The sequence below is a fragment of the Podarcis bocagei genome (assembly GCF_964188305.1).
Source record: "Podarcis bocagei genome assembly, chromosome: Z".
In the NCBI taxonomy this organism is placed as follows: domain Eukaryota; kingdom Metazoa; phylum Chordata; class Lepidosauria; order Squamata; family Lacertidae; genus Podarcis; species Podarcis bocagei.
In genome coordinates, this window is record NC_138140.1 from 22,267,633 (window position 1) to 22,293,885 (window position 26,253).

Below are 26,253 nucleotides of genomic sequence, written 5' to 3' on the forward strand. Positions count from 1 at the left end.
CAAATTGCTTACATTGATATTTTCTCATTGTAGCAAAATGCTCTGCGCATATAACACCAATCCTAGCCCAACTGCACTGGCTACCAATAGGTTTCTGGGCCCCGTTTAAAGTGCTGGTTTTGATATTTACAGTGTTATGCTTCTCAGAACCCCAGTACCCCAAGGACCAGCCCTTCCCATATGAACCAACACAGTCCCTGCAGTTGTCATCTGAGGGCCACCCATGGGAGCTCCTGAGGTTGGCAACATGAGAATAGGGCCTTCTCAATGTGACTCTTTCTTGTGGGATGCTCCTCCCTGGGAGGCAGACCTGGTGCCATTGTGATATATCCTCAGTGTTGGGCAAAATTTTTGCTTTCCAACCAGGCCTCTATCTGTTATCGTTTAAAGTGAGTGGGATGTTTTATTTTTTAAAAAATAATATTTATTACTTTTAAACCTTACAAAAAAGACAAAAAAGAAAAAAGAAGAAAAAAGAAGAAAAAGAAAAAACAATACAGTACAATATATAAACAATACACAACACAACATTAACACATTAAACCAAACAAAAGCAAAAACAATTCAAAAAACACACATCATACCATCTCAATATCCTCTCTTTCATTCCCTTGTTTCATCGACCTCCTCACACCTCCCCTTTTGTATTCCCGTTTTCCAAGTCTTTTCAGCAAATCCTTACCCTCTTTGATTTATCTTAGCTCTATAACTTAACCTATTATAACTATATATTTTCATCCGTATAAACTATCTATATTTACCTATTCCTATTAACCTTATTACCAAAACCACTTCTTTTCAGTCCAACATCATTTTAACATTCATTAATTTTACAGTATTTCTGCAGATTTCTTCCAATCTTCCTCCACCATTTCTTCTCCCTGGTCTCGGATTTTGCCCGTCATTTCTGCCATAAAGTGAGTGGGATGTTTTAATGTATTTCCCACCTGCCTGCCCCCAATTTTAGTTTGTCTATTTCAGGTTGTTGTTGTTTTGTGATTTCATTAGTTGTTCTGGGTTACTGTGGCAAAGAAAAAGTGACTAATAAATTTAATGATGATGATGATGATGATGATGATAAATAATAATAAAAAAATCAGAGGTGAAACCAAAGAATGCATAACCAAAATGAAAAAAATACATAACCAAAGAATACAACAGTATTCTGACAACAGTAGTCAAAATAACAGAAGAGGCAAGGAGCAGCCTCTTCAGTTCTGATTTTCACAAAAGTTAATCAATCCTAACGGGAGTACAAACCACCTCTGTGTCAAAATTTAACAAGAGTTAAATTATTGCAGTTTTGCAATACTGGATATCACAAGACTAGACGATTTGATAGGCAAAGGTTTACAGTGAGCTACAAGTTGCTAAGACTAGAAAAAATACTTGTATATAAAATAAACTTCTTTTGGATTATTTGTTTTTTGAAAAAACAAACAAACCATTGTGGCACAATTCCAGCTTTTTAGCTGCACAGGCTTTGGTATTCAGAAAAAGCAGAATAAACCCTCCCCTTACAGAAAACCGCAGAAAGGAGAAGCAAGACCTCTACCAGCCTTTGGTGCTGAAAGCTGTATCTAGGTAGCTTTCTCTATGAAATCTGCAACCAGGCTGGGGAGCAGGAGGGGAGGGCCTCTTTAGTTGTTTTACACATTTTCAAAGAAAACCGACTGATCCAGGAGCAACAGGGTAGGTGCGCCATCTACTTGGCATACTTGACCAAGGCACTCCTCAAGTGCCTCACCGCTGAAATGAACAGGAGGTATGATGTCAACAGAAGCCTCCAGGGGAATACTGTTGTCATATTCCATCTTGAAAGTTGGAGGCTCCCCCAACATGGGATTCACGTGGCTCTGAATCAGCTGCAAGTCTGCGGAGAGGGAAAACACACCCACCAACAGTACAGCTAAGTGAGACTCCACATGTATAATCAAGGGGTGAACAAGCAACATCAAGGGATAGCCTGCATGTCCAAATGGATCACAGATGTAAGGCCACCAGAGTGGACTTTATTCCTTTTATTATTTCATAAACTTTATATGCTGCTTTTGTAAAAAAAAACAAAAAAAACGAACAAACTAACCTCAAAGCAGTTTGCAAAAAAGAATTCCATGCTGCCTGAACCATAATCCTTTTCTTTTCTTTTCTTTTCTTTTCAATTATTTATTTATTTATCGTTAGCACATGACCAAGCAAACATGGAGCAGACCCAGCATAAAAATAAGTAAAGAGATGCAGTTGCACATAGCCAAGATTTTAAGATGAGTCTATATAGCCCAGCTATTACAAAGAGTAACTACTGGGAGGAGTACTTATGTGACTCTCCCTATTTATATAAAATAAAATAAAATAAAATAATGAGTCCACATCAAAACTGTCTAGTTTGGCTTCTGCCCAGACTACACATCTATGAGCTCATTCTCCCCGCCGCTTTCCCCTGGGAAAACCCGCTCTTTACCACTGGATCGGAACAAATGTCAATCAGGTTTCCTGTGGACTGATGTCTGCTCAGGTTCAGGGCTAAGGGTTTCCCTGGGCAAAGTGGCAGGGTGAACAGAAAACCTCTCTGACTCGTGCCTCGAAAGCTCAGGACAAGCGGAAAGTCTCTCAGACATGTGCTTGGTGGGCATGGCACAAGCAAACTGTGGGCAAGCCCTATGCCTGACCACTCCATAACCAGTCCATAACCCTTCCTACACCAGGTGTATGGGGGGGGATCATCTCCCTGCACTGCCACCGCCACCACATTGATCGACATCTGGGAATAAATAAGCTTTCTACCAAAGCAGTTCATCTATATCCAATAGCTCACCATTCCTTGGTGCCTCCTGCTCATTCATCCCAGTCGCAACAGTTTCCCATGTCACCTAGGTGAAGGCAAACATACAAGGAAACTATTAAGGACGAGCACTTACTTATATTCCGTTATTCATTAAAAAGAAATCAGAGTGGTTTACAACAATTGTATATAAAGCCCATACCATAAAGATTATGCAAAAATTTAAAATCAGGAATCAACTAACTATTATGGAAAGTTGTATTCTTAACTGCCTATATAATAAGAATAGAAACATCTTGAGCAGGGACTTAAGTTGGCACAGAAGGCTGCTGAATCTCTATTGGCAGGGTGTTCCACAGCACTGGACCAATGACATTAAAGGCTTGGTTTTTCATTGTTGTCAAAGAACAACAATGGGGAATGAACAAGGACGCTCCTGCGGGTGATCTCAGTGAATGAGCTGGGATATTAGGGTTTAGGCAGTCCCTGAAGTACCCAGTACCTAAGCAGCTCAGGGCCTTGTAAATTAACTCAAGAACCATAAATCTGGCTCAGTAGTAGATGAGCAGCCAGGGCAGATGACTAAAAACCAATCTGAATGTGAGGTGACAGTTGCTTAGCTTTGTCTGGTTTGCAAAGTATTTATAATAAAACACACAGCTTGTGCGTAGTTCATTTGATCAGGAATCAATAAATCTCTGAATGTTGTTTACTAATCTACCGAAAAAGGTCTAAACTTCTTTAACATGCTGTATTTTTCACTCTATAGGACACACTTCCCCCCCTCCAAAAATTGAGGGGAAATGTGTGTGCGTCCTATGGAGTGAATGCAGGCTCCTTGGCTTCAGCGATAGCAATGCAAAGCCTCCAAAGTGCAGAGGGAGAGCTCCCCACACGCTCCGGAGGCTATGCATTGCTTTCACTGAAGCCTGGAGAGTGAGAGGGGTCAGTGAGCACCGACCCCTCTCGCTCTCCAGGCTTCAGGGATAGCCGCCTGAAGCCTTTGGAGTGCAGTGGGAACTCGTGCTGTGCTCCGAAGGCTTCGGGTTCCTTTTGCTGAAGTCGGGAGAGCAAGACTCTCCAGGTTTCAGCAGAGGGAGAGCTACACAGCGCCCCTTCAGCGAAGCGGGAGGAGAAATGGAAGGGGCTCCGCTTCTCCTCCCGGAGGTTTTGCGTTGCTTTCTCTGAAGCCTGGAGAGTGAGAGGGGTCAGTGTGCGAGTTCCCGCTGCGCTCCGCAGGCTTCAGGTTCCTTTTGCTGAAGCCAGGAGAGTCTTGCTCTCCCGGCTTCAGCAAAAGGAACCCGAAGCCTCTGGAGCGCAATGGGAACTCACACTGCGCTCCGAAGGCTTCAGGGATAGCCGGAGGCTTTGGGTTTCTTTTGCTGAAGCCGGGAGAGAAAAAGTTATTTCTTTAAATAATTAAAAAAGCACTGAGAACCAGCCTTGGCTGCCAAGCGGCAATCACACCGGATCTAAGGGAGGTTCAGATTTCAATTTATTTTTTTTGGTTATTATTCTAATAATCATCTTCCAGTATTTTTATGCAGAATTACAGGTTCGCTGCATATAGTAATGTGTCCTGTTCTTCTTTTTGCACCTCCAGTGTAATTCTTAATATGACTCATTCACTGAGAAGCAGTGTGATGTAGTGGTTCAAGTGTTGGACCAGGGCCTTGGGTGACTGGGTTCAAATCCCCACTCAGCCATGAAATTCATTGGGTGTGACCAGTCACTGCATGTCAGCCTAGGTTGTTGTGGGGATAAAATGAGAGAGCCTTGCAGGGAAAAGTGGGATATAGAGGAAATAATCAAATAAAGTAAAGGTAAAGGGACCCCTGACCATTAGGTCCAGTCATGGCCGACTCTGGGGTTCCGACGCTCATCTCGCTTTATTGGCTGAGGGAGCCGGCGTGCAGCTTTGGGGTCATGTGGCCAGCATGACTAAGCCGCTTCTGGTGAACCAGAGCAGTGCACGGAAACACCGCTTACTTTCTCGCCGGAGCGGTACCTATTTATCTACTTGCACTGGTGTGCTTTCTATCTGCTAGGTTGGCAGGAGCAAGGACCGAGCAATGGGAGTTAGTAATCAAATACATTGCTCTAATTCGATCTCTCACCCTGAAACTATTTTATCTTACATTTGCATGAAAGCCAGGAGTCCAGGCTTGCAATCCTCCTGCCACCCAGCAGCCTGAAGTGCCCATGTTCCCAAAACAAGCCCAACCAAAGTGTCCCTGCTGCACTGCATTTTGCAAGAGAGGCTCCCCATCGGCAGCCAGCCATTCTCTCTTTGGAAACCTAGACAGGGCATTCTTTCAGGAGGTCAGACTACACACCACACTTGTGAGCAACACTTACAGGGTTGATGTTGCCGGTAGACGCCGCGGCGGCATTACAGTGGTACCTCGGGTTAAGTACTTAATTTGTTCCAGAGATCCGTTCTTAACCTGAAACAGTTCTTAACCTGAAGCACCACTTTAGCTAATGGGGCCTCCTGCTGCTGCCGCGCCTCCGGAGTACGATTTCTGTTCTCATCCTGAAGCAAAGTTCTTAGCCCAAGGTAATATTTCTGGGTTAGCGGAGACCGTAACCTGAAGCGTATGTAACATGAAGTGTATGTAACCTGAAGCATATGTAACCTGAAGCGTATGTAGCCCAAGGCACCACTGTACTACTAATAGCAAAACCCAAAATGTCTTCGGAAAGGAGCTTATTAAGAAATAAAAAGTGAACACGTTTTCTTCTAAGAAGGCAGAAAATATTGGGGAACAGATATTCCCCACTGTCTATCTAAACACACAGAAGAGCTTTACCTCTGACAGGCCCAGAAATTGGGGGGGGGGGGGGGAGGCTAGGCAGAGGGAGTGAGGAAAGGAGGAAAACTTCTCAAGGAGTCAAAGGCAGATGCATGCAGTATAACACAGGGGGCTTTAAAGTACAGTGGTGCCCCGCAAGACGAACACCTCGCAAGTCGAAAAACTCGCAAGACGAAAGGTTTTTTCGTTTTCGAGTTGCTTCGCAAGACGAATTTCCCTATGGGCTTGCTTCGCAAGACGAAAACATCTTGCAAGTTTGTTTCCTTTTTCGTAAAACCGTTAATACCCAGGGTGCATTGCTGGAAGAGGTGCACTTGCAACTTGACTTTGAGGAGCAACACATTGCACGCTGTGTGGTGGCCTTTTTGAGCTTTTTAAAGAGTTTGCTGAGTTTTTGAAGCTTTTCCAAAACTTCTTTTGCAGCTGTTTGTTAAGTTAAACTTTTAAAACTTTTTTTGGGTTTTTTGGATTTTGGGTTGGGGTGTTTAGAATTCAAGGACTTGGTGTTGGGGAGAGGTTTGCAAGAATCTGGGAGCTTGTGTGGTTTTTTTCTGCATTTTTATGATTTTCTGTGACCATTGGGCCATGTTGTTGTTTTTTTGGGGGAAAAATCTGGGTTTGGAATTTCTGTGTGCTGGGTGGCTGGGGGAACAGTTGGGGAGGGGTTTGCAAGAATCTGGGAGCCTGTGTGGTTTTTTCTGCATTTTTATGGTTTTCTGTGACCATTGGGCCATGTTGTTGTTTTTTGAAAAAATTTCTGGGTTTGAATTTCTGTGTGCTGGGTGGATGGGGGAACAGTTCAGGAGGGGTTTGCAACAGTTGGGGAGGGGTTTGCAACAGTTGGGGAGGGGCTTGGGGAACAGTTGAGGTTTTTGGAGACTTTGGTGATTTTTAAAGCTTTCCCAAAACTTCTTTTGCAGCCATTTGAGGATTTTGAAGACTTTGGTGATTTGCAGCCATTTCGTAAGTTAAACTTTTAAAACTTTTTTTGGGCTTTCTGGATTTTGGGTTGGGTGTTTGGAATTCAAGGACTTGGTTCTGGGTTTGAATTGCTGATTTTTTCTTTTTCTTTTTCTGAGTTTACGAAGGTACGAGCTGTGCTGCCATGGGACCCAAGAAGACTGCTGCTGCTGCAGAGGCCGGCGAGAGGAAGAAGGAGAAGGTGACACTGGAAATGAAGAAGGAGATCATCTGGAAGCACGACGGTGGAATGCGTGTGACGGACCTCGCCAGGGAGTACGGCAGGAACCCATCGACCATCGGGACCATCCTGAAGATGATTGAGAAGATCCTGAAGATGAGGGAGAAGATTACACTCATACCGAAAACAGAGACTGAAAAGACTCAGCTCAAGAACTACCGCCCTATATCATTACTCAATGTGGATTACAAAATTTTTGCAGACATTTTGGCAAAAAGACTGAAAAAGTATTGCTGGAAGAGATTCATAAGGACCAAGCAGGCTTTCTCCCAGGAAGACACTTGTCAGATAATGTGAGGAATATAATAGACATTATGGAATTATTACAAGTAAATATAAACACCAAAGCAGTATTGATATTTGTGGATGCAGAGAAAGCCTTTGACAATATTTCTTGGAGTTTTATGAAGAAGAATCTACATGGGATGGGGGTAGGCCAAGGATTTGAGAATGGTATGGGTGCAATATACTCTGAACAAAAGGCAAAGTTAATTGTAAATAATGTGGTTACAGAAGAACTTAAGATAGAAAAAGGGACACAACAGGGGTGCCCAATTTCCCCATTACTTTTTATATCAGTCCTGGAGGTTTTGCTAAATATGATTAGAAGGGACCAGCTGGTTAAAGGGGTAAAGGTCGGAGCTAAACAGTACAAATTGAGGGCCTTTGCAGATGACTTGGTACTTACTTTACAAGAGCCAGACACTAGTACGAAAAGGGTTTTAGAATTATTTCAAGAATTTGGTCAAGTTGTAGGATTTAAGTTGAACAAACAAAAAACCAAGGTATTGGAGAAAAACTTAACAGTTACTGAAAGGGAGAGGTTCCAGAATGAAACAGGTTTAACTGTGGTTAAGAAGGTGAAATACTTGGGGATTAATATGACATCTAAGAATGTGAATCTATTTAAAGATAATTATGAGAAATGTTGGACAGAAGTAAAAAAAAGATCTAGAAATATGGTCAAATTTGAAGCTTTCCTTGTTAGGCCGAATTGCTGTTATTAAGATGAATGTTTTGCCTAGAATGTTGTTTTTATTCCAAACATTGCAAATTGTGGATAAGATGGATTGTTTCAAGAGGTGGCAGAAAGATATTTCGAAGTTTGTCTGGCAGGGCAAAAAACCCAGAATAAAATTTAAGATTTTAACTGATGCAAAGGAAAGAGGGGGATTTGCCCTGCCGGACTTAAAACTGTACTATGAATCAGCAGCTTTTTGCTGGTTGAAAGATTGGCTACTTCTTGAGAATACAGACATTTTAGATTTGGAAGGGTTTAACAATGTTTTCGGGTGGCATGCATATATATGGTATGACAAGGTGAAAGCTCATAAAGCTTTTAAAAATCACATTGTAAGGAAAGCACTATACAATGTTTGGATTAGATATAAAGATTTGTTGGAAAATAAAACCCCAAGGTGGTTATCGCCAATGGAGGCAAAAGCCGTGAAAAAGCTGAACATGGAGGCCAAATGGCCAAAATATTGGGAAATTTTGGAACAAGAGGGAGATAAACTGAAGCTACAGAGTTACGAGAAACTGAAGGTTAAAGTACGAGATTGGCTCCATTATTATCAAATAATGGAGGATTACAAGCAGGCTAGGAAAATTGGCTTCCAGGTGGAAAAATCAAAATTAGAAACAGAATTGTTAGAACCTAATACTAAGAATTTGTCAAGAATGTACAACTTGTTGCTGAAATGGAATACACAAGATGAAACAGTGAAATCAGCTATGATGAAATGGGCACAAGACATTGGTCATAACATTATGTTTGCTGACTGGGAACAGTTGTGGACCACCGGTATAAAATTTACGGCATATAATGCCTTGAGAGAGAATATTATGAAAATGATTTATAGGTGGTACATGACCCCAGTCAAGCTAGCAAAAATCTATCATTTGCCTGATAACAAGTGTTGGAAATGTAAAGAAATTTAAGGTACTTTTTTTCACCTTTGGTGGATGTGCCCGAAGATTAAGGCCTTCTGGGAAATGATTTATAATGAAATGAAAAAGGTACTTAAATGTACTTTTCCTAAGAAACCAGAAGCCTTTCTCTTGGGCATTGTCGGCCAATTGGTGCCAAAGAAAGACAGGACTTTTTTATGTATGCTACTACAGCAGCAAGAATTCTCATCGCAAAGTATTGGAAGACACAGGATCTACCCACTCTGGAAGAATGGCAGATGAAGGTGATAGACTATATGGGACTGGCTGAAATGACTGGCAGAATCTGAGACCGGGGAAAGAGACGGCGGAAGAAGATTGGAAGAAATTTAAAATTTATCTTAAGAAATACTGTAAAATTAATGAGTGCTAAAAAGTTGAGGTTATAGAAAACAGGGGATTACAGTTGTGAAAGATCAAGTAAAAGAAAAGAACAAGGGAAAATTAGATAAAATTAAGGGGGAGAATTTGCTGAATTAAATTTGGGAATTGGGATGCAGAAAGGGGAGGTACGGGGAAGTCGGCGAAGTAAGGTTTAAGAAAAAAGGATTCGAAATTATACATGTTTGTTTATGTGTTTGTATGTCTGTATTGTGTATTGTTTGTGTTTATATAAATTGTGAAAAACCAATAAAAAAATTTATTAAAAAAAGAAGAAGATCCTTGCGACTGATGCAGCCAAGGGAGTCACCAGGATCGTGAAGAACCACCCAGCTGTTCTGGAGGAGGTCGAGAAGTTGCTCCTCATCTGGATAGAATGACTGAGGCCGTGATTTGTGAGAAGGCCAAGGCCTTGCACGCAGACCTCATCCGGGAACAGCCAGGAACCTCAGGCGAGCCAGAAGTCTTCAAGGCAAGCAGAGGCTGGTTTGACCGGTTCAAGGCAAGATCTGGAATCCACAGCGTGGTCAGGCATGGAGAGGCTGACAGTTCTGATGTTCCTGCGGCTGAGGACTTTGCAGCAGAGTTCCTGGAGGCCGATAGATCAGCAGGTCGGCAGAATCCGTGATCAGGGAAAAGAGATGGCGGAAGAAGAATGGAGAAAATTTAAAAGCTATCTTAAGGACTATTATAAACTTGATGAATGCTAGAATGTTGAGGTTTTCAGGAAAAAAAGGGATACAGTGATATAAGATCAGATTATAGAAAAGATTAAGACGACAGAGGTTGGAAAGGAATATTTAGAAGTTGCTAAAAAATTATGGATATTGGGATGCAGAAAGGGGGGGTATGGGGGAGTCCCGGAAAAGAGGTTTATGAAAAAGTGTTATGAAATTATACGTGTTTGTATGTGTTTTTTTAGGTGTTTGTTTGTCTTTAAAAAATTTTGTAAAACCAATAAAAATTTTATAAAAAAAAAGATAGATCAGCAGGTCATCGCCAATTTCAAAAAACTCTACACCAAGGAGCTTTTCAGGCGATGCTTTGAGGTGACTGATTGCACCACCATCACCCTGTGGGAATTCTGGAAGGACCACTTCAACATCGTCACCTGCTTGAAGATGATCACCACGGCCTGGAACGGGATCAGCCAGAGAAATCTGAATTGCGCTTGGCGCAGCCTATGGCCGGACTGTGTGGCACCAAGTGACTCTGATGCACCAGAGTCAACAGTGGTGCAGGACATTGTTGCCTTGGGGAGGACCATGGGCCTGGAGAGCACAGAGGAGGACGTCAGCGAGCTGGTGGAGGAGCACGACCACGAGCTGACCACCCAGGAGCTGGTCGAACTGCAGGCAGAGGCTGCGCAGGAGCAGGCCTCGCTGGAAGAGGAGGAAGCAACTGAGGAACGGCCGTCCTCCAAAGAACTGAGGGACATTTGCATGAAGTGGAAGGGTGTGCAGGCTTTTGCAGAGCGGCATCACCCTGACAAGCACGTGGCACATAACCAAGCGAACACTTTTGATATGACGGTCATGTGGCCTCTCAGGGAGCTGCTGAAAAGGCAGATGAAGCAGCAGACCATGGACAGGTTCCTCAGCAAGAAGCAAAGAGTGGAAGAGGAACCTTCTTCAAGTGGTCCCCCCAGAGTCTTAGAAAATGTAATGTACCCTTTTTTGATTTTTAAATGTTTTTCCTGTCATGTTTAGAAACTTAATTTATTGTTCCTTCAATTTTTGATATGCTCTTTAAAGTATGTGTGACTTTAAAGAGCAGTTAATAAAATATTGTTGTACCAAATTTGGCTTTGATTGGACTTTTTTTGACCAAAGGAACGCATTAATTGATTTTCAATGCATTCCTATGGGAAACCGTGCTTCGCAAGACGAAAAATTCGCTAGACGAAAAAACTCGCGGAACGAATTAATTTCGTCTTGCGAGGCACCACTGTACAGTGGTACCTCGGGTTAAGTACTTAATTCGTTCCAGCGGTCTGTTATTAACCTGAAACTGTTCTAACCTGAAGCACCACTTTAGCTAATGGGGCTTCCTGCTGCCACTGTGCCGCCAGAGCACGATTTCTGTTCTCATCCTGAAGCAAAGTTCTTAACCCGATGTATTATTTCTGGGTTAGCGGAATCTGTAACCTGAAGCGTATGTAACCTGAAGAGTCTGTAACCCGAGGTTCCACTGTACTGGACCCCTAACTAATATTGAAGGGAAGTTAGACAGAGTTCAGGAAAACAGGGCATAAAGTGGATGTACTTAAGGGTGAACTGTGGTGGGGGAAAATGCCTTGAAGTTATCAGGGATCATTCTTCATCCACTGGGCTCCTTTTCCCTGACCTAGGAGTAGACCCAGCCTCCCTGTTCTGTAATGTCCGTGACAGAATGTCCATCCCATGTGCAGGATGAAAGAACTTAACATCCCCACCCAATCTGATTTGTAGAAAGAGGTACAGATGCTTCAAATGAAGAACCAATGTGATGATCTGGATATTTTAAAAATCGGTTTGGGATAATATTTCTGACATGTTAGGATACCCTTATACCCTTGGAATCTAAAATAGTTCTGTTTGAGCTATCTAAAGCATGCTATCCTGGAAAATGATCAATAATCAGTATTATGTCTTATAACTTCTACTAAGATTATGAAAACTAATAATAATAATAATAATAATAATAATAATAATAATAATAATAATAATAATAGGGGCGGGCAGTACATCTCCTACAATATGTGGATGGATTGAAAAAATCTGGAATATATTAGGAATTATTGAGTTAACTTATTATAAAAGAATACTGTTAGAATCAGCCTAACAGGTTTCTGGAAATATTGAGGGGGGGTGTTAATGTTTTGGAATAATATGTTTAATGACAATGCTCAATCTGCTGTAATATTCGGAGTGAAGCCTCTCTGAAACTTACACAGGGGTTACATTCTGGGGATCACGCCTAAAGCCAAAATCGTGTACAGTAAAAACCCAGTGGTGGTTGGATGCTATTTATCCTGGAACCTCTGGCTTTTAATTTTCATTTTTTATTGCCGTGCACTTAAATCACAGAACCAAAGAACTGTAGAGTTGGAAGGGACCAGCTGAACGTGCACAAGTTAAATGTGTGTAAGTTTCTGGCTTTGCTTTTTATCCTTATGAATCTTCTTTCTTTATTTATTGAATCTAAACTTTTTAATTTAAACTTTTTTTTTTTAAGGTTTGGACTCATTAGGAGACCCCTAAAAAAATGCTGTCCTATTTGCTTCTGAGCGAAGCCAGAGAGCTCAAACAGCAGATGAGCTTGTCTCAAAATTTGCACAGAGCTGATACCACAAACTGGTAATGCATATGAGTAGGTGAAGGGGCCTCGGCCAGGAATACTGCACTTGAGCTGCTGCCAATGGCAACAAAATTCACCAGAAGGTTCATCTAATCTCCCAGCCTATCAGATATGCTCACAAGAAGAAAGGCAATTGCTAAAGCAACTCAAGGCCAGTCAAAAGAATCACCACATCACCCGCCCGCCCCCGCCCCCTCATAATCAGTCTAGCTTGGTAAGCATCCTTAAGCCACTCAGCAATCGGAAGAAAACTATTTGGTGCCACTTAAAGGCCAAAGAGAAAATCAGAAGTTTGTAGCTACCATGATGGGTTTTCTGCACCCACGGCTAGTCCCTGGAGTAGTTCCCTCTCTAAGGTGGGGGGAAAGCCACCACACAGGATCCCCTTCCTCCATTACAGGAGAGTGACATTTTCTTGGGCAGAGGTGGTGGGCAGGTTGGTGGGGGAGAATCTATTGAAAGTTGGGGGCTGGGGAGTAGCTTTTTGGACTTTTCATAATCCTTGACAAGCATTCAGGTATAGGAGGGCCTTCTCCTCACAAGCACGCTGATTGCAATTCTTTCAGAAATGGAGGTTTTCTGTCCGGATGAAATCAAGGTTTTAAAGCACTTTGAAGCAGCTCAACTCCTGTGACTTCTTCAGAAAACTGTTTTTGGGGAGGGGGTGGGGAAGAATCCCAACCATTCTGTTCAAATGACAGTTGTTTGGGTTTTAGAGATGGGCAGGTCAGACTATCTCTGTTTTTCAGGTACTTAGCTACATGCCTGTTTTGCTCCTTTCTTTTGGCAGATATGGAATATCTTTTTTTAAACAGAAAATGTGGCCTTCCATCCCTGTTTGAGTTCCTTGTTTGGAAGCTGTGAGAATTAAGGCAGAGCTGTGTAGAGCAGGCAGGTCCTATAGAAACTCCAGAAAAAGACTGCATTTGCCACATGCCAAATGCATGGGTAGGCAAACTAAGGCCTGGGGGCCAGATCTGGCCCAATCGCCTTCTCAATCCGGCCCCTGTGGACGGTCTGGGAATCAGCGTGTTTTTACATGAGTAGAATGTGTCCTTTTATTTAAGATGCATCTCTGGGTTATTTGTGGGGCCTGCCTGGTGTTTTTACATGAGTAGAATGTGTCCTTTTATTTAAGATGCATCTCTGGGTTATTTGTGGGGCCTGCCTGGTGTTTTTACATGAGTAGAATGTGTCCTTTTATTTAAGATGCATCTCTGGGTTATTTGTGGAGCCTGCCTGGTGTTTTTACATGAGTAGAATGTGACCTTTTATTTAAAATGCATCTCTGGGTTATTTGTGGGGCCTGCCCATAGCTGTCAACTTACAGATTTGAAAATAAGGGGCCAGCAGCCTCGAAAATAAGGGATCAGCAGCCAAAATAAGGGATTTTGCTTAGCTTATACAGAAATCCGGAACTGATGGAGCCGTGCTGCTTTTGCTGCAACTGACTGTGTTTTGCAGGGGGTTGGACTAGATGATCCTAAGGGTCTACAACTCCCACCAAAGAAGAGTGGCAGACAAAACTGATGAACGACGTCGAGATGCCAAAGCTTACAGGCAGAATTAGAAACCAGGAAGAGGACCTCATTAATAAAGAATGGGGAAAGTTTATAATTTACTTGAAAAGCTATTGTAAAGAGTTACATACATTGGTAGGATTGGCAGAAAACTTGTAGTAAAAATTTGAACTATGGATGGACAAATGATTTATAAAAATAGAGTTATGAAAGGGATGCAGAGGGGGAAATCACTACATTAAGATGCTGCACTGGTTGGAGGGTATGCTAAGCAGCACGTTGGGGCTGCCGTCGTCCTGGTGCGAGGAGTTCCATTGGCCCTTCCCCACCCGAGAGAGAGGGAGGGATGGAGAGAGACTCTCCCCCACGCACCCACCAGCCCGGCATGAGGCGGTTGCAGTGCCGCCGTGGCCACTGAAGTGCCGCCCTTCTGCGTCCCTCTCTATCCCCTCCTCTTCCTCCTCCCTCAGGCTTCCCCTGGCAGCGCGGCGGAAGTCTCGCAAAAGAGGGGCTGTCTGCCCGCCCGTCGCCACCCGTTTCCTCATGATGTGCCCCTGAGGGGGAAAAGGGAGAGATGGAGACGTGGCAGCTCGAGCACGCGGAGGACCCTGAGCCACTGCTTCCCTCCCAAGCCGGGCGAGCATGAAACCCAGGAAATTTAAGGGACATCATCAATAAGGGATATAGTGGGACACGGTGCTGGGATAAGGGAGTTTCCTGCCAAATAAGGGACGGTTGACAGCTATGGGCCTGCCTGGTGTTTTTACAGGAGTAGAATGTGACCTTTTATTTAAAATGCATCTCTGGGTTATTTGTGGGGCATAGGAATGTGTACATTCCCCCCTCCCAAATATGGTCCGGCCCCACACAAGGTCTGAGGGACAGTGGACCGGCCCCCTGCTGAAAAAGTTTGCTGAACCCTGCCCAAGAGCTTTCCCCTCACAAATACTATTCCTACTGTTCTATCTATCTGGCAAACCTGTTCGGATAGGGCCACTGAGTCCAGGTAATTTCGCTGCCCCAAAAGAGGCAAAAAATCTGACTGTGAACTCAGAGCCACCTCTCCCCATAGCACTGCCCCACATCTCTCTGCCAGTCAATGAAAAAGCCTCTGCTGCTTATGTTTTCCAAACTATAGTCTAGAGCTCCCGCAGAGTCCACATTCTGATCCTGAATCTCAGGGACAAAGGTCTGAAAGCACAAACCAAGAAAATAGACTTTTGATCAACCCAAAGAAGGTTCCTCCTGACAACCAATCAGGCAAGAGACTTTAAATAGGGGAACCAAAGATGACAAATACTATCTTTCTCCTGATTCTCACATAGAACATAAGAACATCAGAAGAGCCTGCTGGATTAAGCCAGTCCAGTCCAGCATCCTGTTCTCCCCAAGAAGAGGAGATAAGCAACTGGCTGGTAGTTACCGTATTTTTCGCTCTATAGGATGCACCCGACCATAGGACGCACCTTGTTTTAGAGGGGGAGAACAAGAAAAAAAATTCTCCCCCTCTCTGCTCAGCACCCCTTCAGCCAAGCGGCAGGAGAAATGGAGCACCTTCCATTTCTCCTCCCACTTGGCTGAAGGGACACTGCACAGCTCTCCCTTTCTGTTGAAGCCGGGAGAGTCTTGCTCTCCCGGCTTCAGCAAAAGGAACCCAAAGCCTCCGGCTATCCCCGAAGTCTTCGGAGCGCAGTGTGAGTTCCTGTTGCGCTCCAGAGGCTTCGGGTTCCTTTTGCTGAAGCCGAGAGAGCAAGACTCTCCTGGCTTCAGCGAAAGGAACCTGAAGCCTGCAGAGTGCAGCAGGAACTCACACTGTGCTCCGAAGGCTTCAGGCGGCTATCCCTGAAGCCTGGAGAACGAGAGGGGTCAGTGCGCACCGACCCCTCTCGCTCTCCAGGTTTCAGCGAAAGCAACGCGAAGCCTCCGGAGCATGGAGGGAGTGCTCCCTCTGTGCTTCGGAGGCTCACGTTGCTATCGCTGAAGCCAAGGAGCCTGCATTCGCTCCATAGGATGCACATACATTTCCCCTTAATTTTTAGAGGGGGAAAAGTGCGTCCTACAGAACAAAAAATACGGTATTTAGATTTTCCAAATCCAGGGAGGGTTTCTTGAGGTGTGGCTTTGTCACTGCCAGCCCCTCTCACAGGGAGGCATTAACCACATCCCTGGCCCAGACTGCTGTCCCCACCCTGCTAGTTTTTAACATCAAAGAGGGCAAGGGTACAGAGTGCAAGTTATCACCCTGACTGATCCAAGCACCTTGTCCAAATCCCTGAGCCTTACTAACTGAAACTCATCCAACACATCAGGTCTAGACACCCCATGAGATTCATCTGCTATAACAGTGGAGTCAAGATCACAGTGGATGCAAGTGATTTTATCCACAAAATGCTTTGCAAACAAGTCATAGCAAGCTACCGTCAGTTACACCATCTCCTTTGGTTCAGATTGTAATGAGGCCCCATACTACCAGGAAAAGCTCTGCCTGCCAGATGACATAGTGAGGATGCAACGGAGGCAGCAAAACATGCCCTCTTTGCTGCCTTCACTGCTGCTAGGTAGGCTTGATGATGAGCCCTCACCCATGTTCAACTGCATTCAACCAGATCTTCCCTCCACTTGTGTTCAGGGTGCCTCACTTGTTTCCTCGCCCTAAGCTTTGGAGTATACCATGGAGCCAAGGGGGCTCCATGAAGTGGAAAAGGGTGCTCAGGGGCAATTGTGTCAATTGTCATTTGGATGTTCCAGAGGTAGGCCAGGGCCAGTCATATCAGCCAGTTGGAGAGCCAGTCATATCAGCCAGAAAATCTCCCAGAGCCTTCTGGAAACTCATTGGGTCCATCAGCCTTTGAGGGCGGACCATTCATGCAGTACCCTCGCCTCCGAGGAGGGGGAAAGATGCTGACAGCCTAAATCTCAACAGGAAGTGATCTGACCATGACAAGGGACTGATGTCAATGTCCGCCACCTTCAAATCACCCTCTTCCTGCCCACTTGAGAATACAAGGTCCAGAACGTGGCCTGCCACAAGTGTTGGGCTGGTGACTTGTTGGGACAGCCCCATGGTCATCGCGGCAGCCATGAAGTCCTGAGCCGCTCCAGAGCCAGTCACCTCAGCATGGATGTTGAAGTTCACCAGAATCACCAGTCTGGGAGTCCTCAACACCGAGACCAGCTCTGTCAGCTCAGGCAGGGAGATTGCTTGGCAGCGAGGTGGGCAGTAAACCAGCAGAATCCCTAATCTGTTGTGATTGCCCAATGCCAGGGAACACACACTCTTGATCCCTGCCCCACACTGGATAGAGACGCTGGAGAGAAAGAGAATTTCTATAGATCACAGCAACACCCCCTTCCCTGACCCTCAAGTCTGCCCTGATGCTGCACCAAGTATCCAGGTAAGCACAACTGGGTGAGACCAACTCCACCCTGCTCACCCACCCAGGTCTCAATTATATCATGTAGACGAGCCTCCACATCCACAGTGGAACAATGGATGAGGATGGTCTCACTCCGAGCCAACTTCGTATTCAGCACCAGCAGCCATAGACCTGACGGCTGGCTGATAAGATAAGTCCTCGAGTTCAAAGAGGAACTGGCATATGGCAGAGTCACCAACTGCCTGTGCCGTGTGGCTTTTACCCTGCCCACCCCAGCTCCTACATCATTCCTCCCCCTACCCTGAACAACTGTGATGGGGCTGCTGTTCCTAGCTCCTCTCTCCCCAGGTATATTCCACAAGAAACATGTAAGAAAAAACAGTTTAAAACTATTTAAAACGTTTTAGACAATGGGTGTATTATATCAAAACTGAAACCAGCTAAGTACCCCAACCCAAAGATCTATTCAGCTGCCTCAGCTTTCAAATCTGCAGTTAGTCAGGACCTTGCCCTCCCCCAAGACTCACAACCAAGATGGCAGTACAATGGCAAACCACTTTTTTAAAACCACAAATGCTGTTTTCGTCCTTTGTTGCATGAATGAGTGCCGCTATTACAACTCTAGGAACTTGCCCACATGAAGATGAACTTACCTGAGAAAGTATTTCTGAGATATCGATTTGCTCCTCCTGACTCAGCTGCGTATCAACCTTCACAGTGTTTGATATGAATAAATTCAAGAAGTCTTCACCCTCCTCTCTATGAAGAAAAGCAGAAAGTCTAAAATTAAACAATAGGTAGAAGAAAAAAGGCAAGTGTTGCCATATTCATGGGAGAAGCCAAAGGAAAGAAGCAGCCTGATCAAAGAGCTGTTTCATGGTGGAATGAATTCCCTTAGAATGTGGTGGGCTCTCCTTCCTTGGAGGTTTTGGAACAGAGGTTGGATGGTCATCTGTCAGGGGTGCTTTAGCTGTGATTCCTGCATTTCAGGGGGTTGGATGAGCCTTGGGGGTCCCTTCCAACTCTGCAATTCTATGATCTTTTGATTCAATGGCAGGAATGTGGAGTAGCAGGGTTGTTGTTGTTTTAAATAAAGTGCTTATGTCCCACCTTCCAATAGAAAACAAAAGAACACGGGTAGCTTGCCTTAAATCAAATTGGTCCATGCAGCTCAGTGTTGTCTACACTGACTGGAAGTGGCTCTCCAGAGTTTCAGACAGGAAATCTCTCTCAGCCTTACTTGGAGCCACCATTGGGATTGAACTTGGGGACCTTCTGCACGCAAAGCCAATGTTCTACCAGTAGGCTATGGCCCTTTCCCAAACAGCCTTAACAATAAAAATAGGTGCAAAGGTTAGCTTTGATGGGTAGAGCCACAGCTCAGTGGTTGAGAACCTGCTTTGAAATATGTAGATCCATATGAACTTAGCTATGGGTCAGCAACAAAGCTGGGATTTTTGCCAAGAGGACTCAGCTTAAATGTGATCTCAGAAAGGCACTTCCTCATGTTTTCAGGCAGTCTCTCCCAACCTGTGCTGGCTGCTCTGCAGGGCACCACATTAAGGCAGGCTGCTCTTAAGCAAGCACACATACACAGCATCACTTAACCCTGGTTGAATTATGCCTTAACTGTGAAAATATCTTGAAAAGGCACTTGACATCTGCTTTGTAAATTTAACACACAGGTGGAACAGTGGTATTGAAACCTGATGGGAGAGAAGAGGGGACTTGATCATGCAAGACTTTTAGCTTACTCACACTTCCATTTGTGCCATGATTTCCAGGCACAGACCCCTTATTTGTAGGACTGGTCTGAGCGGTTTTCTGCTTGCCTCAGTGCTTTCCCTGAGAAAACCTGTTGCTTATCACTGAAGTGGAACAAACACCAATCCACAGAAAACCCAATTGATGTTTCTTCTTGTTCAGCAGCAAACACACCTACAAATCATGGACCTGTGCCTAGATATCATGGCATATACGAAAGTGTGGATGAGCCCTTGAAGTTAGCTCATCCCTGCATTAGATGATCACCCAAGGCCACTAATGAATCATCCTTTGGGAACCACTGGTCTGGCATTTCAAACTTTTCCTCGCAACTGCCCCCTTGGTTCCATAAACTCATCCCCAGAGCCCCCCAACCTACGTAAAGCATCGCTCAGAATACTGCTTTGCGTAACCCAATATGGAAGCTAAAACTCAAAAAAAACTCAAAACAGGAACAATTAATTGCATATTTATTCAAAGTTCAATTGAAACTATTTAGTTTAATTCAACAAAATTGATGAATTTGATCCAGTGACACCAGTTTTTCAAGTTTTGAAAACTACTGACACCTCTAGCAACCACCTGCCTCTTAGCACCTGCCTAGGTAATCCCACCACCTACGAGGAGGTGATACCACCCACTTTGGAATGCCCAACTCAAGGAATCAGACTGGCTCCCATGAAACTAGGTACACCTGTCAAGAGAAGTGATGAGCCGTGCTTGTTTTCCACAGACATGGGCCGTCAAGGTGTCAATCAGCTTCACAGAACCTTTCTTTTTTGCCTTGATCTTGGTCTTTTTTGCCTTGACATGGGCCGCCAAGGTGTTAAGCGGCTTCACAGAAGCTCTCTTTTTTGCCTTGGTCTGGGGTGGAGTGTCCACAGCCTGAAGTCTGCTATTGGCAGGAGTGTCTCCTGTTGCAGGCACTTGGGCCTCCCTAAGGGACATGCCACAGGCACAAGATGAGAATCCAGTACCCTTGCTTCTTTTTCTTAGCATATAATATAGTCAAAGCCACCACTTCTATTTCATTTTATACAAAGCTAACTATAACCCTAAGCAAGCCACAACATAAATGCCATGCTAAGACCGCTGGCCCATTAACTTGATATCCAATGGAAAATCCACAAGCCTCCTAAAATGATTATCTCCAGCCCCTGTTGTGCCACAGCATCGACACTTTCCTGAGGTTTCTGAATGTAAACACCACATTGCTGGCTGCCAGGGGGTAACTTAATACTTTCAACAAGGAATTGAGCCTAGTGGCTATGACCAAATCTATGGAACTCACTGAAAAAAAACAGATTAATTATGAGGAAGTGCTTCCATTCGCTGGCAGCCACTTGTTCATTCACACTGAATATCCCCCACGTCTGTATTTTCAGTAACTTCAGTTCAGTAACTGGTTTCTCCATTCATGAACTCTGTACTAGTTTATACAAGTCAAATGGGCCTTAGAAAGCACTGCAAATAACAAGGCCAGTGGAAGTGATGGTATTCCAGCTGAACTATTTAAAATTTTAAAAGATGATGCTGTTAAGGTGCTACACTTAATATGCCAGCAAGTTTGGAAAACTCAGCAATGGCCAGAGGATTGGAGAAGATCAGTCTACATCCCAATCCCAAAGAAGGGCAGTGCCAAAGAATGCTCCAACTACCGCACAATTGCACTCATTTCACAAGCTACCAAGGTTATGCTTAAAATTCTACAAGGTAGGCTCAAGCAGTATGTGGACTGAGAACTCCCAGAAGTGCAAGCTGGATTTAGAAGAGGCATAGGAACCAGAGACCAAATTGCAAACATGCGCTGGATTATGGAAAAAGCTAGAGAGTTCCAGAAAGACATCTACTTTTGCTTCATTGACTATGCAAAAGCCTTTGACTCTGTCGGCCACAGCAAACTATGGCAAGTTCTTAAAGAAATGGGAGTGCCTGATCACCTCATCCGTCTGCTAAGAAATCTCTATGTGGGACAAGAAGCTACAGTTAGAACTGGATATGGAACAACTGACTGGTTCAAAATTGGGAAAGGAGTACGACAAGGCTGTATTTAACTCTCCCTGCTTATTTAACTTATATGCAGAATTCATCATGCAAAAGGCTGGGCTGGATGAATCCCCAGCCGGAATTAAGATTGCTGGAAGAAATATCAACAACCTCAGATATGCAGATGGCACAACCTTGATGGCAGAAAGTGAGGAGGAATTAAAGAAACTTTTATTGAGGGTGAAAGAGAAGAGCGCAAAATATGGTCTGAAGCTCAACATCAAAAACTGAAGATCATGGCCACTGGGCCCATCACCTCCTGGCAAATAGAAGGGGAAGAAATGGAGGCAGTGAGAGATTTTACTTTCTTGTGCTGCATGATCACTGCAGATGGTGACAGCAGCCACGAAATTAAAAGACGCCTGCTTCTTGGGAGAAAAGCAATGACAAACCTAGACAGCATCTTATAAAGCAGAGATATCACCTTGCCAACAAAGGTCCGTATAGTTAAAGCTATGGTTTTCCCAGTAGTGATGTACGGAAGTGAGAGCTGGAACATAAAGAAGGCTGATCGCCGAAGAATTGATGCTTTTGAATTATGGTGCTGGAGGAGACTCTTGAGAGTCCCATGGACTGCAAGAAGATCAAACCTATCCATTCTGAAGGAAATCAGCCCTGAGTGCTCACTGGAAGGCCAGATCCTGAAGCTGAGACTCCAATACTTTGGCCACCTCATGAGAAGAGAAGACTCCCTGGAAAAGACCCTGATGTTGGGAAAGATGGAGGGCACAAGGAGAAGGGGACGACTGAGGACGAGATGGTTGGACAGTGTTCTTGAAGCTACGAACATGAGTTTGACCAAACTGCGGGAGGCAGTGGAAGACAGGAGTGCCTGGCGTGCTCTGGTCCATGGGGTCACAAAGAGTCGGACACGACTATACAACAACAACAAGTGTAATCTTAGGAGGTTGGTACTTAACCTAGCACCAAAGCACAGGGTTCCATGCAGAGAGCCCCCTGATTCAGTACTCAGCATCTCCAGTTTCGAGGATCTCCAACACAGGGGAAGACTCTGTTTAGGATCCTTCCAAGCTTTGTTCAAGCAAAACCCAGCCAGTTTTGTACTTACTCATTTCCTTGCACACTTTGCCAGCTCTACTAGCTTCTTTTAAAGAAGAAGTGACTAGAAAGTACAGTATTCTGCCAAAATAAAACACTCCACAACTTTCGTACTTAACGTTAACAGAAAAACTGACAACCCATGTTTGAAAGAGTGAAACGGACAAGAAAATCAATACTTTTCAATCAACCTGGCATACTTCTCTTTACATACATGCACAGTGCTGCTTTTCTTTAAAAAAAAATGTTTAGGGGTGCTCTCATTTTCCTACGCATAATGAAATACTGCCCCTCAATGAGGCCAAACTTAGATTCACAAAATGTTTAGGGGTATGCATCCCCCCAGAAAAAAGCACTGCATATGCAACACTGACAGAACGTGGTTTAGGGCCTCCGAGAACACACAGCAACTTATGGAATGATGCCTTCGTTTAAAAGCTAAAATGATTGTAAAGTTAAATGTAATTAAATAGATGTTCGCCGCTTCTAGGTAGGATTGCTGAATATTGATTGTTTTCACTTACTTATGCAAGAAGCAACAATCAAATCTTTGGGAGGCAGGGAAGCATGTATCAATTTATTGGCATTTTGGGGTTTCCAAGCAGTCAGCCAAAGAGAGACACTCTATGCATATATCACCCAAAGCAAAAAGGGTTGCAGCACCGTCTTCAGCCTCTGAATTGTTTACTGAGAAACAGCCAGGCAACCTGCCTGTCTAAACCACAATGCACCTTTTGAATTCTGCATCCTCACTGTTAAGTTGTGGGTGAACATATCAGATGACACAGCGATTCTTCAAACAGCTCTTGTTTATTCACAGGCCAGAACAGAACTGAACTGAAGGGTTCAGCCAGCCTGCTTATATAGAGCTCCACTAGAACGCAACAGTAACCATTTTCTGTAACTATCCAATCACTGAAAGTCACTTTCGATCCCTTATTTGCATATGTGGACCTGAACTATCTACAGTATCCCCCTGCTGGCCCAGGGTGAGAACTTCAGTACATAACACTCACCCAGTCCCATGGGGCTCAAGCACTACAGCCTGCCCATTATTTGCACCAGCAGCACCCCCTGCTTCACCCTCCATGTTGTTAAGGATCACAATAAAGTTTCTGCGGTCTGCACTGTGTCCTGGAACAGCTGCCTGCAAGAGACAAGAGTAAGAAACTGATGTGTTAGTGTGACAACACCTACACTCTAGAACTCCCTACTAACATCAGGCAGGTGCCTTCACTGTACAGTTGTACCTTGGATCCTGAACGCCTTGTGACTCAAACATTTTGGCTCCCGAACGCCGCAAACTTGGAAGTGAGTGTTCCAGTTTGCGAACGTTCTTTGGAACCCGAACGCCCGGAGCGGGGCTCCTGCAGTTTCTGATTGGCTGCAGGACCTTCCTGCAGCAAATCGGAAGCCACACCTTGGTTTCTGAACATTTTGGAAGTCGAACGGACTTCCAGAACGGATTCCGTTCAACTTCAGAGGTATGACTGTATTCTTTTCAGCCTGCCTGCTAAAAACACTTTTGTTTAGGCAAGCCTACCCAGACATATAGAATGTTGATATATGTTTTAATCTGATTTTACCTTATTTTAATCTTTGAAGGTTTTAAGTGCTTTTTTACAGATGATATTTTTAATTTTCTCTTGATGTTCTCTCCCTAACCCCCCCCCCCCCCGCAACCATCAAGCAGGTGTATAAATCTTATGAAATAAATAAAATGTCTGACTAGTGTCATACTGGTTAAATCTTTTACCTGGGCTATTGTACACAAAGTAAAATTGGAGAATTATTTTTTAATTTTTTTAAAAAAGCTTACTGTTTCACGATCCTCCCTAGCACTGCGAGCCTGTGGACGGCTATTCTTTGGATGAGGGGCTTCCGAAGCATCATTCCGAGGTCTGAGTGAGAGAGAGAGAAAAACGCACACACACATAAATAACCAAATTCTTATGACATGCTTAGGAAGAAATGAGGGGCCAAAACATCTAATTCAAAAAATCATCTGGGCAGGTGTCTTCCACATAAGGCAATCCTTACTTGGGTTAACCTGCAGAAGAAATGGAGGAGGCAAAGCCAGAAGTACAGATAGGTTGGCCTAAATCTTATCCACTTGCTCAAGATTTTACCCTCTTTTGCAGCATGGGAGATCCCTTCACTACTTACTACTGTATTGTTAATATCAATCATATTATGATGATTGATAAAGTATCTCCACAAAGGCTTTCTGTCGTGTATGATTTCTGCAGTAAAATCTGAAAGCCAGTCTTGTGAAATTATTTAAAATGCGTAATTTCCTACCAAGCTTTTTTCTTTTCTTTTTTCTTTTTTTGACAGGCCAGCGCCTCCAGCCTTCCTTTCCCTCATCCATCAATTGTGGGCAGCCCTTCCATCAGGCTACCTCAGTGGGGAGAGAGAAGGGAAGCAGGAAGCTCACTCCGTCAGCTTTGCTGGAGGCCCAGTTCCACCAAACACCTGCTGGTCCTCAACTGTGCCAGTTGGGAATTATAGGAACAATTGTTTAGAAATCGGTGTTTGAGTTTTGGTTTTCTTCTCTGCCCCACCTTCCCTTTTCCCTTCTACATTGTCGGGGTTGTTGTTGTTGTTGCTTTAAGTTCACAAGCCTTTGGGTGGGGACTGTCCTGTTTTGATTATATGTAAGCCACTCTGGAAGCTTTTTGGGCTGAAGAACCAGGCACAAACACTCCAAGTAAAAATAGCAAGCTCTTGCGAGCTATGGCTCCCCAAGCACCTATAAAAGGTGGGGATGTACAGAGAAAAGGACAAGGATGTAACAGGTGAACATGGACCATGGGGTAAGGAGCTTCTTAGTGCTGAGGCACACACATTTCTTGAAGGAGGGCCCAGGTTCAATCTGTAGCATCTCCTGTTAAAATATTCTCAGGTAGGAGGGCTTGAGTTTGTGGGGAACAACTCAGAGAGCTGCTGCCAGTCAACGTATAGGAAATATTGGTCTATGGTCTGACTCAGTATGAGGCAGCTTCATGTGACCTTTCCAGGTAAGCAAGAAAGCCACAGTATCTAAAGCATCCCTAAACAGCTTAAACACTAAGTATCTCCATACACGCCCACAACAAATATTTCACAAAACCAGATATAAGAAATCAGAGAGATGAAGCCACAGTATTTAAAATAGTGTGGTGACAGTGTGAAATGAACAGAAAGCACCATATTTCAAAGAAGCACCACTGAGGGTACCTGGGGTCTTAGTGCCTCAGCAAACCCCTTTCTGCTGGTCTTGTCTAAGACGTTTTCCAGAGGTCAAAGCACTGCATGCTGCAAATACAAGCTTTGGCTTCTTTCCCCAACTAAATAGGGGGAATTATTTTATAGGTTCATTTTGGGCAACAGGAGAAGAAAGTAGTAAGAATTACCTTTTCCTTTGGGCATCCTGCCTGCCTTTCTCAGACATGCAATTCATAATGATCTGGAGGATCTGAAGTCAAAGAGGTAGAGAGAGAATGAATGAATGAATGAATGAGTGAGTGAATGTTAGAAGCCATGTATTCCTTTTAGCCAGGGGACAGTTCCCACTAAGAGTTAGCTATCAAGACACACCTGCCATGTTCAGGCTTGCAAGCTACTGAGTTTGAAAAAGCATCTGCCATGCAGCAGCCAGCATGGGCTCTTCCCGCCCTTCAACTACCACTTGGCAGAAGCAGTTCCGTCAGGGTGCATCAAAGAAAGACCATCTCCACTCAGCTCCATTCAGACTAGTCATTGCAGTAATTACTCAGTAACATTTAGGACTAGTGACCCAAGTGTGCTAGTTTTCCTCTTCCTCCATCTTGTCTGCCTGCCTTTTCTTCTTGTGTTGTGTCTTTTAGATAACAAGCCTGCAGGCAGAGACTGCCTTATTTGTTAATGATTTTATGCAAGCTGCATGGAACAGGGAAGCATATTTGTGTGTTTGAATCCTCTAAATATCTGTTTCATTTGTTTTTATTTTGCTGATTTACTGGTTTTAGATCGTGTATTGTACACTGTTTAGGTTTTT

The 26,253-nt window shown here is 44.1% G+C and overlaps 1 protein-coding gene across 2 annotated transcripts in view; it reads right to left on the reverse strand.

Annotated features, from left to right (window-relative positions):
• Positions 1–860: 860 nt before the first annotated feature.
• Positions 861–26,253, reverse strand: part of LOC308578456 (heat shock factor protein 3-like) — a 36,972-nt gene continuing 11,579 nt past the window's right edge. Inside the window, exons 6-11 of one of the 2 annotated variants that reach the window (XM_081178855.1) lie at positions 25,631–25,692; positions 24,055–24,136; positions 23,252–23,382; positions 18,020–18,125; positions 2,816–2,870; positions 861–1,873 (exon numbers count right to left, since the gene is read on the reverse strand). In XM_081178855.1, coding sequence (XP_081034981.1) covers positions 1,650–1,873; positions 2,816–2,870; positions 18,020–18,125; positions 23,252–23,382; positions 24,055–24,136; positions 25,631–25,692 — 660 coding nt within the window. In that variant the 3' untranslated portion in view covers positions 861–1,649. Of the gene's footprint in view, positions 1,874–2,815; positions 2,871–14,984; positions 15,181–18,019; positions 18,126–23,251; positions 23,383–24,054; positions 24,137–25,630; positions 25,693–26,253 lie in introns of those variants that run through there. The other variant, XM_081178856.1, reaches the window with a different exon arrangement.